Here is an 11421-nt window from a genome sequence, read left to right as displayed (position 1 = left end):
CTGCTAAAAATTTAAACATCATTTAAAACACTTTGAAAAGTGACCTCTATGAAACATGTAATACCTGTCAACCTACTACTAAATCTGTTCTGTTCAAACTCTATGTAGGGTATCAAGAGCTAATTTTGAGTTTCAATCTGGATACTTCACTAGGTTCAAAATTCAGTGCCATATGGTATATTTGTTTATTGCGGGCTTGAATGAGAATTGAAGAAATTCAGACAATGAAGTTTAATACCCATGATTATTAAGCCTGGCAAAATACAGAGATCATTGAAACAGACATTTTAACTGAATAGGAGTTTTATAAAATTATACAAATCTTCCAAGTGATCATAAATCAGTTCTCATTACAGGTACTTAAAGCAATTAAAAAGTCACACAAATTACACTTTTAAAGTTACAGTGTTTAATGTTTACCAAGTTAAATTTCTACAACTAGCAAGATAACATAGGAGTTACTAGGACTCAGATCGCATCCTAGGGAATATTTACTTGGCGATCCCAATGACACCACAAGCCAAACGACTCCCAGCGTTTCCCGTTTGCGTACTTTCTTCATTTCCACCTTTGCCCAAGTCATCTCGTTTCTCGTGGACCTTTAAAAAGTTTTAAGAACATTAACATACTTAGTGCTAGCAAGTAATTACCACCTCTTCCCAACAATACCCAAAAAACTTTTAAGAACCACTTAATGTTAGAAAACACCGTGTTAAAATAATTCCTAGCAGGGAAATACGCTAATATTTAATCTAGTAGTAAAAAATAGCAACAACTACTACTCAAAGCTTTCACTTGATGATTCAGATGGAAGTTAACTGTCCATGCTAGGTTTGAGCTGCTATCTTGCTAAAACCCCAACAACTCTTCTAGGCCACCACATGCCAATGTTAACCCTCCGTGAGACATGTTCATGGCCTCAATTACACTTACTCTCTTACAATAAACATTGTTTTGGAGAGAAAAGGAAAGTGAATTTTAAAAACTCAAAATTGTGCCTAATGAACTAGAAGTCTAAATGATCTTAAAAATATCTCAGGACTATTTAAATAACAGCATTTTCAATTTGGCTCATCTAACACTGATCGATGATTTTTCTGCCTCACAACTACAGCTGAAGAAAAGTCAAGGGTCAGCTGTAAAGAAAGGACTACAGGCAACAGAGAGCCTAGACTACTTGGTGTTTGTGAGAACCAGATGCAGCTCCCAGGCAGTCCCTTCCACGTGTTAGAGAAGTGACCATAACCTGCAGATGCGAATAAGGAATACTGAGGCCTGTCTCAGACTTTAGACCTAACAAAATGTTCTGTTTAACTACAAGGGGCGGGGGGGGGGGGACACATTCAATCATGGCAAGAAAATACGGCCATTTAAAAAACAAAGACGACTTCTGCTTCCACAATACGGATCTAATATGATCAAACGTAACCTACTTTACTACTGCATCTTAGCAGAACAGTGTTCATAACCAACCTAGATCATTAATTCATCGTCACTGTCGTCAATAGGTTAACTGCTTTTCCTAATCTGAACTAAAAGTACAATGTATGTGGATCAGGATCAATAATCATGAAATCGTGAGAAGATATAGGACTGTTAGAAAAAACTGTATGCATACCCTATTATATGAAAACTCACCACCATCGTGCGGCCAATGATGGAATGGTCTCCTGAGAGTGCAATCAGAGAATCTTCCATAGACACGTTGGCCACACCGTCCTTGCCAGCAGTTACGTTGCCAAGGTCTCCAACATGCCTAACATTGAAAAAGTGTCAGGGATTAGGACTGATTTCCATTTACCTTACCATCAGGCTAGTTTGTGAGCTGAATTAAAAACTGAGTCAGATACATAAGGATGGACAAAGAGGTGGATATAATATGTATCAAATAGGACCCACTTTTTCAGAATGACAAAATTTTGGAACATACAAACTAGGAACAACTTGACATTCTAGACCCATTGCTCTTCAAAGCTTCAAATCTACAAAGAAATACTCTGGGAAGAATCGTGGGATGGGGGCACATCTAGAATTTCAGAGGTAAAGTACCAAAGGGTAAATTCTGAGTTATGCCTGTTAATTCTTGGCATGGCTAAGAAAGCTATGCCCCAGGCCTGTAATAAAAATAAATTACTCCCAGTCCTTAAATTTAGTATTTTCCTGAAAGGCTCTCTCAGGAAACACACATACAAATGGACTCACTGAATTTTCAGTAACAATTTTATCTACAAGGCTACCTATGTTTCACAATGATGGTTTATGTTGCTAGTGGTTGACAGTACTGTTATTCATGACATTTCCTGTATTAGTTCCCTTTGGCACTTGTATTAGTTCTATATTCAATAAATGCTACAAAACCAAATCGTCTTAAGTGTCCCCATTTGTCAATTACCAGCCTAGGGAATAAGCCGCTCCAGCACTTGGGGATACAGGGTTACTTGGGGCGGGGTGGGAGGCATACATACATAGAGGGCCTACTTAGAGGGCAATGAATTCAAGAGCAGAGGTGGGGAAGACTACTCAGTTATGTCAGCGTGCAATCTGCAAGTACTATACCCGCTCTGACCCAACAAGCCAGTGCCATACTTTTGATAAGAGTTAAGCACTTTGTCACTCACCTCTCTTGATCTTTTGGCCCACCATGTTTTTTGGATAGAGGATTAAAGTGAGGGCCTGCACTGGTACAGCCTATTTGCCAAAAGCAAAAACAAAAAGGTAGCTAAATTATGAATCAGGATTCCAAAATAAATTCTTAAAACAAACTGGTCATTACTAAAACCTCAAACAGAGAAAATACTGACCTACATCATAACTTCTAGGTTCATAAAAACAGGAAGCAACACCTTAAGACAAAATAAAATAGGCAAGCAGTAGGGACAAGTTCTAACTAGTGTGTGTGACAGCGGTAAAGGTAATACCCTTCTCTGGGCTTTGATTTCTTCACTGCCCTGTAAAACAAGAGGACCAAGACTTGATCTTCATGGTTCTTCTATCATTAAAACCCCAGGATTATGACTGTAGTTTATAAGGTAGCATACCTTAACTACAAAAACTCACCTCCCCAGCAACACACTACTAAGGAGCCCTACTGTGGCCTTTACTTGGTACCCGCAGAATATAAAATGGCACCTTCTGTCTAAGGGCCAAGGCTGTTGCCTCACAGAACTCCAGGAGTTCGCATTCAGAATATATTCTGTAAAAATGGCACTCTTGTGCTTCAGGGAAGGCCTTTCTCACAGAACACAACAATGCAGAAAGTGCTTTTGTGACATGGCTCTCTTCCCTCAGCAGGTGACGGAAAATCTCCATTGTTTACAGCTACTCCCCAGCTCCCCCAGGGAGAAGACACACAGGTTACAGGAAGCAGCACAGTAAGTCCATGGCACACACCTCCCAAAGCAGAGCCAGTAAAAAAGTAAAGAGCAACCTGAGGAGTTTTAGTAAATGTTGAAATAGATCAAAGCGTGTCATTAAATCACAATTTTTACAGGAACTAAATTACAGAACAGTAAAAACAAATTCCAGCAAGATGAATCAAGTTTTCACCATAAAAAGTCTCAACACCCAGTTCAGATTACTCAAAAACGGTAGAAGAGGATTAAATGCATTTTAACCCATAAACTTTTGTTAACTTGCTTCTAATTAATGGAACTCAATCCAAAGCATCAAGAGTTTACATTCTTTTTTCATATTTGACTTTACTTCTGTCCCACTAAGACCCCTGCGTCGGCAGCATGGAGCTATTCTTACAGGACGATGCAAATAAATGCAGACCCTGTGCTTGAAGCACCCACCCTCAACCCCAGCTCACAAACACCTGCGATCACTATGGCAGTAAGAAAGCAGCTTTTTTGTTTTCTAAAAAAATACTTGAGACTCTTTTATAATCAAGATATGATCATAAAAAACAAACAAAAACCACATCAACTTCTTCCTCTTCCTTTCCACACTTAAAGAGTCCAAAGCCAGTGCTATGGCTCATTTCCCTCAGGTCGACCTTAGTAATCATATTATCTTTTTTTTTTTCATGTTAAGGGGTAGCTCTACTCAGTACATTTATCTTACTATGTGAAACAGGTAGGAGTCACTGGACCAACACAACACCCACCTTGTGTATTATCTCCAAACTGATGGACGTGGAATCCATGCTCTCCTTCAGTCAATCCTGTAATGGTTCCTGATACCACAACAGGCCCATTGCCCTTTAGTCAAAGAAAAGTGCAAGAAGTTTGAGAGAGCAAGTGCTGCTAAACAAAGAAAACAGGTGAATTATCTTTACCAGTCACAGGAAAACAACATGGGAGTTGAAAGATCTGTGTCCAAATCCCAGGCCCACCCCTTTCTAGTGAGCTATTTAACTGTTCCAGGCCAGGGACCCAACACTAGGGAGATGTGACCTTGTTCTAAGACAGCCCAGGAGCCCTGAAACCAGCATCACAATTAAATAAAAGACCCCAGTGGCGCCTGGGTGGCTCAGTGGGTTGAGGATGAGTATCTGACTTCCGCTCAGGTCATGATCTTATGGTTCTTGGGTTCAAGCCCCACATCATGCTCGCTGCTGTCAGCTAGGACCCTGCTTCAGATCCTCTGTCCCCCTCTCTTCTCTCTCTGTCCCTCCCCTGCTTGTTCTCTCTCAAAAATAAACAAACATTAAAATAAATAAAATAGCCCAGAAAAAGCACCTAATCAGAGTGGCAAGTAGAGTGAGCACTTAAATGGTAGATTATAGACTTTGTAGGGATTTGACTCCCTTTCAGTGAATACGTAACATGAATAAGTTATTTATTTTGTAAATACTTTTGAATATGCTATATCTGCACATGCTGAATAGGTGTATATATCAAACTTTTTAACCCAAATGTCAACACATCATAGCACCTTTTTTTATTCATGCAGACCCTCTTCCATAAAGCAAACATACAAATTTGCCTCCAAAAAAAAAAAAAAAAAAAAAAAAGGAAAGAAAGAAAGAAAAAAAAAAAAGAAACAAAACGAAACAACACTAATCATATACAACTAACCTAGGATCCCTGGTTCTCCACTCTCCCCCTAGGTGGGTATTTATCAGTTTCCACCAGAGATATTTTTTTTATTAATAGCCAGAAAATATCCTGTCCCACTGTCCCCGGGGGACTGATTCTGCTCTAACCAAAGGTACTGTCTTCTAAAGTCATTTTAGGCATTCAAACAAAGATAACCTTTCCACTCTGACAGCACAGAGAAAGGGCAATGAAAACACAAAGGTAGAAAAACACATAGGGATCACCACGCAGGCAACAATAATAGGTAACAGTACTATACAGCTACATACAGAAAGAAAGTTAACTGGTATAGCTACAAAGAGATCTTAGGAACTAAAATAAAACACACACAGAAGTACACGTGATGGCGTCTTTGTTTTTAGCTTGGTTTGTTTTTTAATAGTCAGGGCCAACAGTTACAAGAGGTGTTAGCCTTGAACATCTGACTTCCCATTGGATACAAAGCACCGCTCAAAGGAAGTAGTGTGGCAACTGCTGCCCTTCTTTGCTCTGCTTTTTGAGGACAGATACACTAGAATTTTTCTAAGCATAAGCTTTAATTCTGTAAAAACCAAAACGAGAGTGTTACACCCCCCCCCCCCCCCCCCCCCCCCAGAATACACGGCGTTACCAAGAGCACAGAGACAAAGGGCAGGGTCTTCCCAGCATCTGTACACGGGTCCTGGGTAAAGGCAGAGCACACGGGAGTAGCTCAGCAGTAAGCTGCCTAGTTACAGCCCTACAGGGGCCACACTGTTGTCTTAAATGAGTAAAAACAGGTCAGGGAAGCGAAAGGAATATAAACCAACTGGTCCCGCAGAGTGCTGTCCTGAGCTAATGAAGGCTCAAATTTTTCAAAAGATCTCCAAATTTTTCAAAAAGAAGCCAGGAATCTGGACTTCTAGGTGAAAATTTCAGATTTTTAAAAACTGGAAACTAATCCAAAAATATTTTAAGTTTATTTTTATTTAATTTGACAAAGAGACAGCAAGCGAGGGGCAGACAAAGAGGGAAACAGAATCCCAAGCAGGCTCCGTGCTGTCAGCAAAGAGCCAAATGAGGGGCTCGAACTCACAAACCATGCTTAACTGACTGAGCCACCCAGATGCCCCACTAATCCAAAATTTTAAACGCTCTCTAAACCAAACAAATATGGTTTATTTCCAATTTAACACACCTGCATATCCGTAGAGCTGTAATGCTGAACTACACAAGGATCTTTTATCAGGTACAAACAGCACCACCAAAATGAAGTTTGGAACTTGAAAAAGGGGAGTCATACATGCAGCTCAGGGAAGGTGGGTAGACTGAGTTACGTATGGATTCACAGCTCGGCTTCTGAATGTAAAGCAGAAGCCATTTCTCCATAGCCAGAGGGAAGGGATCCCTCAGAAGCTGCCTAGAATTCTCTAGTATTTTGGCAAAATTACATTTTTAACCCAAAGGAGAGAAGAGGAGCAAAACAAAGTCTGGCAAATGAAAGCAGCAAAATTTAGTCAACTGCCAAAAAGCCTTTTCCAGAAAATTTGCAAACCACTCAAAGGATAAAATTAAACTCCCTTGCATAAATTTCATAAACAGGGACACTTACAAAGATTACCTTTCCTGTCCTTTCACATTTCTGTAAGCCCCTTTAAAGATTAAACCTCATTCATATATTGAATATCATGATTATCAAGCAAAGTACGACAATTTTCCATCAGTTCGTAACCTTGCTAAGATTTGGGAGACAAACACCTTCCTTGTAAAACATGTGTTTCATAATACAATTAATGAGTATTTCTGTATACTTTATTCTTTGACCATCTCAGTAGGGGGCTTGTTGGTAGAGCAATTTCAAAACCACTTTACAGAAAATTTGGTTAAATCAATGTCCAGACAAGCAAGTTGAGTGACACTCCAGGTCTCCTGACTTCCAACTCCAAAATCCCATCCACTACTCTCTAAAAGTTCTCAAAGCTTGATGCAAATTAGTACTAGTGTAGAAACTAAACCCAGCAATGCTCAGGGGCACCTGGGTGTCTTAGTGGGCTAAGCTTCGGACTCTTGATCTCAGCTCAGGCCGTGATCTCACAATTCGTCAGATCGAGCCCTGCATCAAGCTCGCTGCGATGTCAGTGCCGGGCCTGCTTGGGATTCTCTTTCTCTCTCTCTCTCTGCCCACCGCCCCCAGACTGGTTCTCTTCCTCTGAAAATAAACATTAAAAAAAAAAAAAAAAAGCCAACCAGCAATGCTCATATTGCGCCCTGACAGATTTTGATATAATTGATCTGGAATTAGTATCAGTATCACATTTTTTAAAAGCTCCCCAAATGAGTCTACTGTGCACCCAGGGTAAAACATCGCAGGTCTGGAAAACACCCAAGGGAGTAGGTTAGATCTCTGGCTTCTGGAGCTTTGGAGGAGGAAAAGGAGCTTTGCCCAGGGCCATCTTCTTTGACTTTACAGCCAGACCATGACCCAGAGCAAGGGTCAGCAAACTTTTCTGCAAGGGGCCAAGGTTTCTGTCCCCTTAAAATCAAAAACAAACGGAGACCAGCCTTGATAATTCCCCGATCAGACAAAACCAAGTTAGTCATACAGGCAAAAGCTTAATTGGCTTATTTGGCAAGACTAGCTTGACACAGGTCTTTTCTTATTTATGCCTTGTGGAAATGGTAAGCAAAAGTCAAGCTGTTTCCCAAGGTCAGTATGTGGTAGCCACGAACCAATTTCTTAGCATCTAAGAAAACTAAAATCATAACCCATCACTGCGAAACATAAAGTCAATGCCTTCTCACTACAGAAGATGCTTTATGACAATATATACCCCTCAGCCGCGTTCCATGAATTGGTCTGAGTGCTCCTGGTTCACGACCATCTTTTGGTGTGTGCACAATAAACTTTCACTAATCAGTACTTCAGGGATTCAATGGTTGTATTTCTTTGTACAGTCGCATGACTCTTGTTTTTTAGGACCCTCTGAACTAACCATATACAAACCACTCTTAGCTCCGGGGCTGTACGAACACCCGCATGGGGACGGGCTGTGCCCACAGGCTGCAAGCTGCAAACCTCTTGAGCGGAAAGGAAACCCCAAAGCGGGGTAACGGATGCGACTATACCCAGGTGGCTCGGCCGCACTCGCCATCACCACCCCCCCCCCCGCCCCCGCCGCCCCATTCCCGAACCTCAAGGGCGGCCAGGCCCCGGACTGCGCAACTCCGAATCTGCACGAGCTTCAGGACCCAGAAAACGACCCCGCAAGGAAGGGCCACAGCCTCTGCAAAAACGTCACGTCTCCGCCCCGGCCTACCGACGCGGCGGCGCCGGCCCAGGCCCTCGGGGCAGCCGGCCTCCGTCCGCGCTCTCCAAGCACCCCCGGGGCCGCCCGAGGCTCCTTCCCTGCACCCTGGCCCAGGCCTAGCCACGCACCGCCGCCCCTGCCCGGCCCGCCCGGTGACTCAGCACTCGGCCGCCGCACCGCCGCGGGGCAGAGGCCTCGGGCGGCGCGAACCCGCAGACTCCGCGCGGCGGGGGCGTGACGAAGGCGGCTCGAGGCCCGGCGGGCCGGCGCTCCGGAGCACAGGTGAGCGGGCGCGGCCTTCCTGCCGGCCTCCGCCCCAGCCCTTGCCTTCTGTACGAAGTGGATGGTGCCCTCCACCGGGCCCTGGCCCTTCAGCACGCACACGGCCTTCATCTCCATGACTCTCGGGGTCCGGTCCGAGCTTCGAGGGCTCCGAGGACACCGGAGGACGCCGCAGAAGACGCCGACGCAAACCGGGGTGGCCGCGCCGCGCGCTCTTAAAGGCCGAAACTCTGGCTCCGCCCACCCTGGCCCGGAACCAATCGTCCCCCGCGCTCAGCCCGCGCCCCACAGGGCTTTGGCACGCGAGTGGCCTGGAACGACCGGGGGCGGGACTAAGGGGCGGCGTGGGGAACCTTGCGTTCCGCGCCGCCGGCTCCCTCCGCCCCGCGGCTCGAAAACGCCCAGAAACATGGAACTGTGGAAAAAATCAGCCATTCCCTTCCAGCCTGTGGATTGCAGTACGCGAACCTGGGGAAATGAGGTATACGTGGCACGCCTTTAATTTCTTAAGTCACTTTGTCTGGAAATGTCATCGGTTATAATGACCTTGTCTCCTCTGTTGCTTGGAAATTGGGATGCGTCAAGCTGGTTGCTTTTTGTGGTTTTCATGTGTGTCTTGTTTCTTGGGTTTCGGAGGGTGTGTAAGGTCGGCGCATCTGAATCTCTGCCCTTGCCTTTTCTTCCCTGCGGTTGTCTTAGTCCTTAGCACACAGAGTTGGTAATCTGGCTAGAGGAACTCTGTGTTGTCTTCACAGTTTTCCTGTTAGACCGAGAAGGCCACAACCGGTGAGAATCCCAAAACGTCAGCTGGCTGACTTCTGCACGTCTCTCGTGTTTCGTCCGGCCCTCCTGCCCCAGCGGTCGGGGAGGAGGGCAGAATGGGCACACAATTTATACCTCCAAACGCCGGAATATTGCTTAGTCTTCCAGAAAGATATTTCCAAATTTGTTATGAAATGAGCAAAAACACAAACTACTTGTGTGTGTATGTTATTAAAGGATAAACATATTCAGTGTGTGCTCCGAAATGTCTAGAAAGATGGACAGGAGACTCTGGCACCTTTGGGGTGCAAATTTAACTTCTGCTAGGTTCTCGTAGAATTTTTTTTTTTTTTTTTTTACAGTGAATGTGAATTTGTTTGCAACGATACGGCTTTGAGAATCCTATCCACCTTTCTCCGCACACACTTTTGCAGGGAGGCTAGTTTGATAGGCCATAGGAAGGGGGCGGCGCCTGGGTGGCTCAGTCTGTTGAGCATGGGACTCTTGGTTTCGGCTAAGGTCATGATCTTATGGTTCCTGGGTTCAAGCCCCACCTGGGGAGGGCAGAGCCTGCTTGGGATCTCTCTCTCCTCTCTCCCTCTGCCCCTTCCCCTGCTCGCTCTCTCTCTCTCAAAAAAAGAATAATAAACTTAAAAAAAAAAGTTGATATTTTATTTATTTTTTTATATAGTTTTTTTTTTTAATTTTTTTTTAATGTTTTATTTATTTTTGAGACAGAGAGAGACAGAGCATGAGCAGGGGAGGGGCAGAGAGAGAAGGAAACACAGAATCTGAAGCAGGCTCCAGGCTCCGAGCTGTAAGCACAGAGCCCAACGCGGGGCTTGAACTCACAAACCGCGAGATCATGACCTGAACCGAAGTCGGACGCTTAACCGACTGAGCCACCCAGGCGCCCCTAAAAAAGTTGATATTTTAAAGTAAACCACGCTGGGGGCATGGAGGAGAGTAGGCATCTTCATCTTCCACCCTGACAGGGCATGCCTGACTGAACACCTACAAAGTTGACTAAACTGTTTTTGGAGGTGGGATGAAGTTACCTTAAAGTGGAAGTGTGCATTAGAGTCACCCAAAGGGCTCGTTAAATTGCAGGTTGCTGTGGTTCTGGAACTTTCATTCCTGACTTGTTCCCAGGTAGCACCGGTGCTGCTGGCCTGGGACCTCGCTTTGAGGACCTGTGGCTTGAAGGAGTTCTTGCCCACGAAAGCAGGAAAATTGAGGCAAAGGGCTGGACCCTACTTGACTCCAAAGAGGAGATGGGGAAAGTGTCCTGAAAAGAAAAGTGGAGACAAGGAGACCCCGATAGGGGCCAAGAAGGGACAGACATACAGGAAAAAGAGCTCTGCTTGCTGGGGATTTGTGTTCTGTTTGCTTTGTGGGATCTTTAAATCCTCCCCATTTCCTGAGAACTCTTCACCATGAGATCCGTATTTCCCTCAGTCGGCAGGATTCAGTGGTGAGGATGACAAAATACTGAGACCTAATCCAAGGCCACAGTGACACCAGGGCAGGGAGTGCTTCAGCCACATCTGTGTTAAACTTTATTTATTTATTTAGATCCTCAGACTCCAAGTCTTCCTCTACCAGAGATGTGCAATCCACATTTTTTATCGTCCTCTCGAAAGTGCACATATTTGTAATTTTGCTGCTTATACTTACTAGTATTCTCCAGGCATATGCCAATAGAGAGTTGGATAAATGTGTGCATGCCAGCCAAAGGGCCTTTGCTCAAGGTCTAAGTTTCTTTGGGTTCCAGGAAGTTAGAGACTCAGGTTTCAGTTCATCGGGAGTACTTGGCAAGGATCCAGCCCCCGAACCAGCCAGCCCATGGATGCAAAGAACGGCCTGGGACAGGGGCTTGGTTCTCTCTTGAGCTATTCAGATGAAGCCTGGGCATCCCCCTGTTTTGGTCAGTGGAAGGCCTTTGTTGTCCTGCCAGTTTAGAGGACCCCGGAGGTTCATTCCCAGCACTGCCCTCCCTCCTGGGCAAGGGAGTTCCTGGCCCTGGGCCCCATACTTTAGAAGACCCTGTCTGCCCCTCCTCAAGTCAG

At 44.7% G+C, this 11421-nt stretch overlaps 1 protein-coding gene and 1 long non-coding RNA gene across 2 annotated transcripts in view; one reads left to right on the top strand and one right to left on the bottom strand.

The window, feature by feature from the left end:
* Nucleotides 1–216: 216 nt before the first annotated feature.
* On the bottom strand, nucleotides 217–8806 carry SOD1 (superoxide dismutase 1). The gene is made up of 5 exons (XM_047874518.1): nucleotides 8636–8806; nucleotides 4109–4202; nucleotides 2619–2688; nucleotides 1639–1756; nucleotides 217–599 (listed from the first exon to the last, which is right to left on the bottom strand). The coding sequence occupies exons 1-5, from the start codon at nucleotides 8705–8707 to the stop codon at nucleotides 492–494; spliced, it is 462 nt and encodes a 153-aa protein (XP_047730474.1). The 5' UTR covers nucleotides 8708–8806; the 3' UTR covers nucleotides 217–491.
* A 138-nt stretch (nucleotides 8807–8944) lies between these two features.
* Nucleotides 8945–11421, top strand: part of LOC125175117 (uncharacterized) — a 72482-nt gene continuing 70005 nt past the window's right edge. Inside the window, exon 1 of the long non-coding RNA XR_007155660.1 lies at nucleotides 8945–9071. This is a non-coding gene — a long non-coding RNA (uncharacterized LOC125175117). The remainder of the gene's footprint in view (nucleotides 9072–11421) is intronic.

The sequence above is a fragment of the Prionailurus viverrinus genome, chromosome C2 (assembly GCF_022837055.1).
Source record: "Prionailurus viverrinus isolate Anna chromosome C2, UM_Priviv_1.0, whole genome shotgun sequence".
Lineage (NCBI taxonomy): Eukaryota > Metazoa > Chordata > Mammalia > Carnivora > Felidae > Prionailurus > Prionailurus viverrinus.
The sequence above is the reverse complement of the archived record's forward strand: the minus strand, read 5'-3'. Positions and strand labels throughout refer to the sequence as shown.

Excerpts from the sequence above, each read along its gene's own strand:
- SOD1 (XM_047874518.1), bottom strand. The coding sequence starts at position 8,707 with ATGGAGATGAAGGCCGTGTGCGTGCTGAAGGGCCAGGGCCCGGTGGAG. Across the intron at positions 1,757-2,618 it reads GGGCCAAAAGATCAAGAGAG|GCATGTTGGAGACCTTGGCA; the intron begins GTGAGTGACAAA and ends TTTCAATGTTAG. Across the intron at positions 600-1,638 it reads TCATTGGCCGCACGATGGTG|GTCCACGAGAAACGAGATGA; the intron begins GTGAGTTTTCAT and ends AACTTTTTAAAG.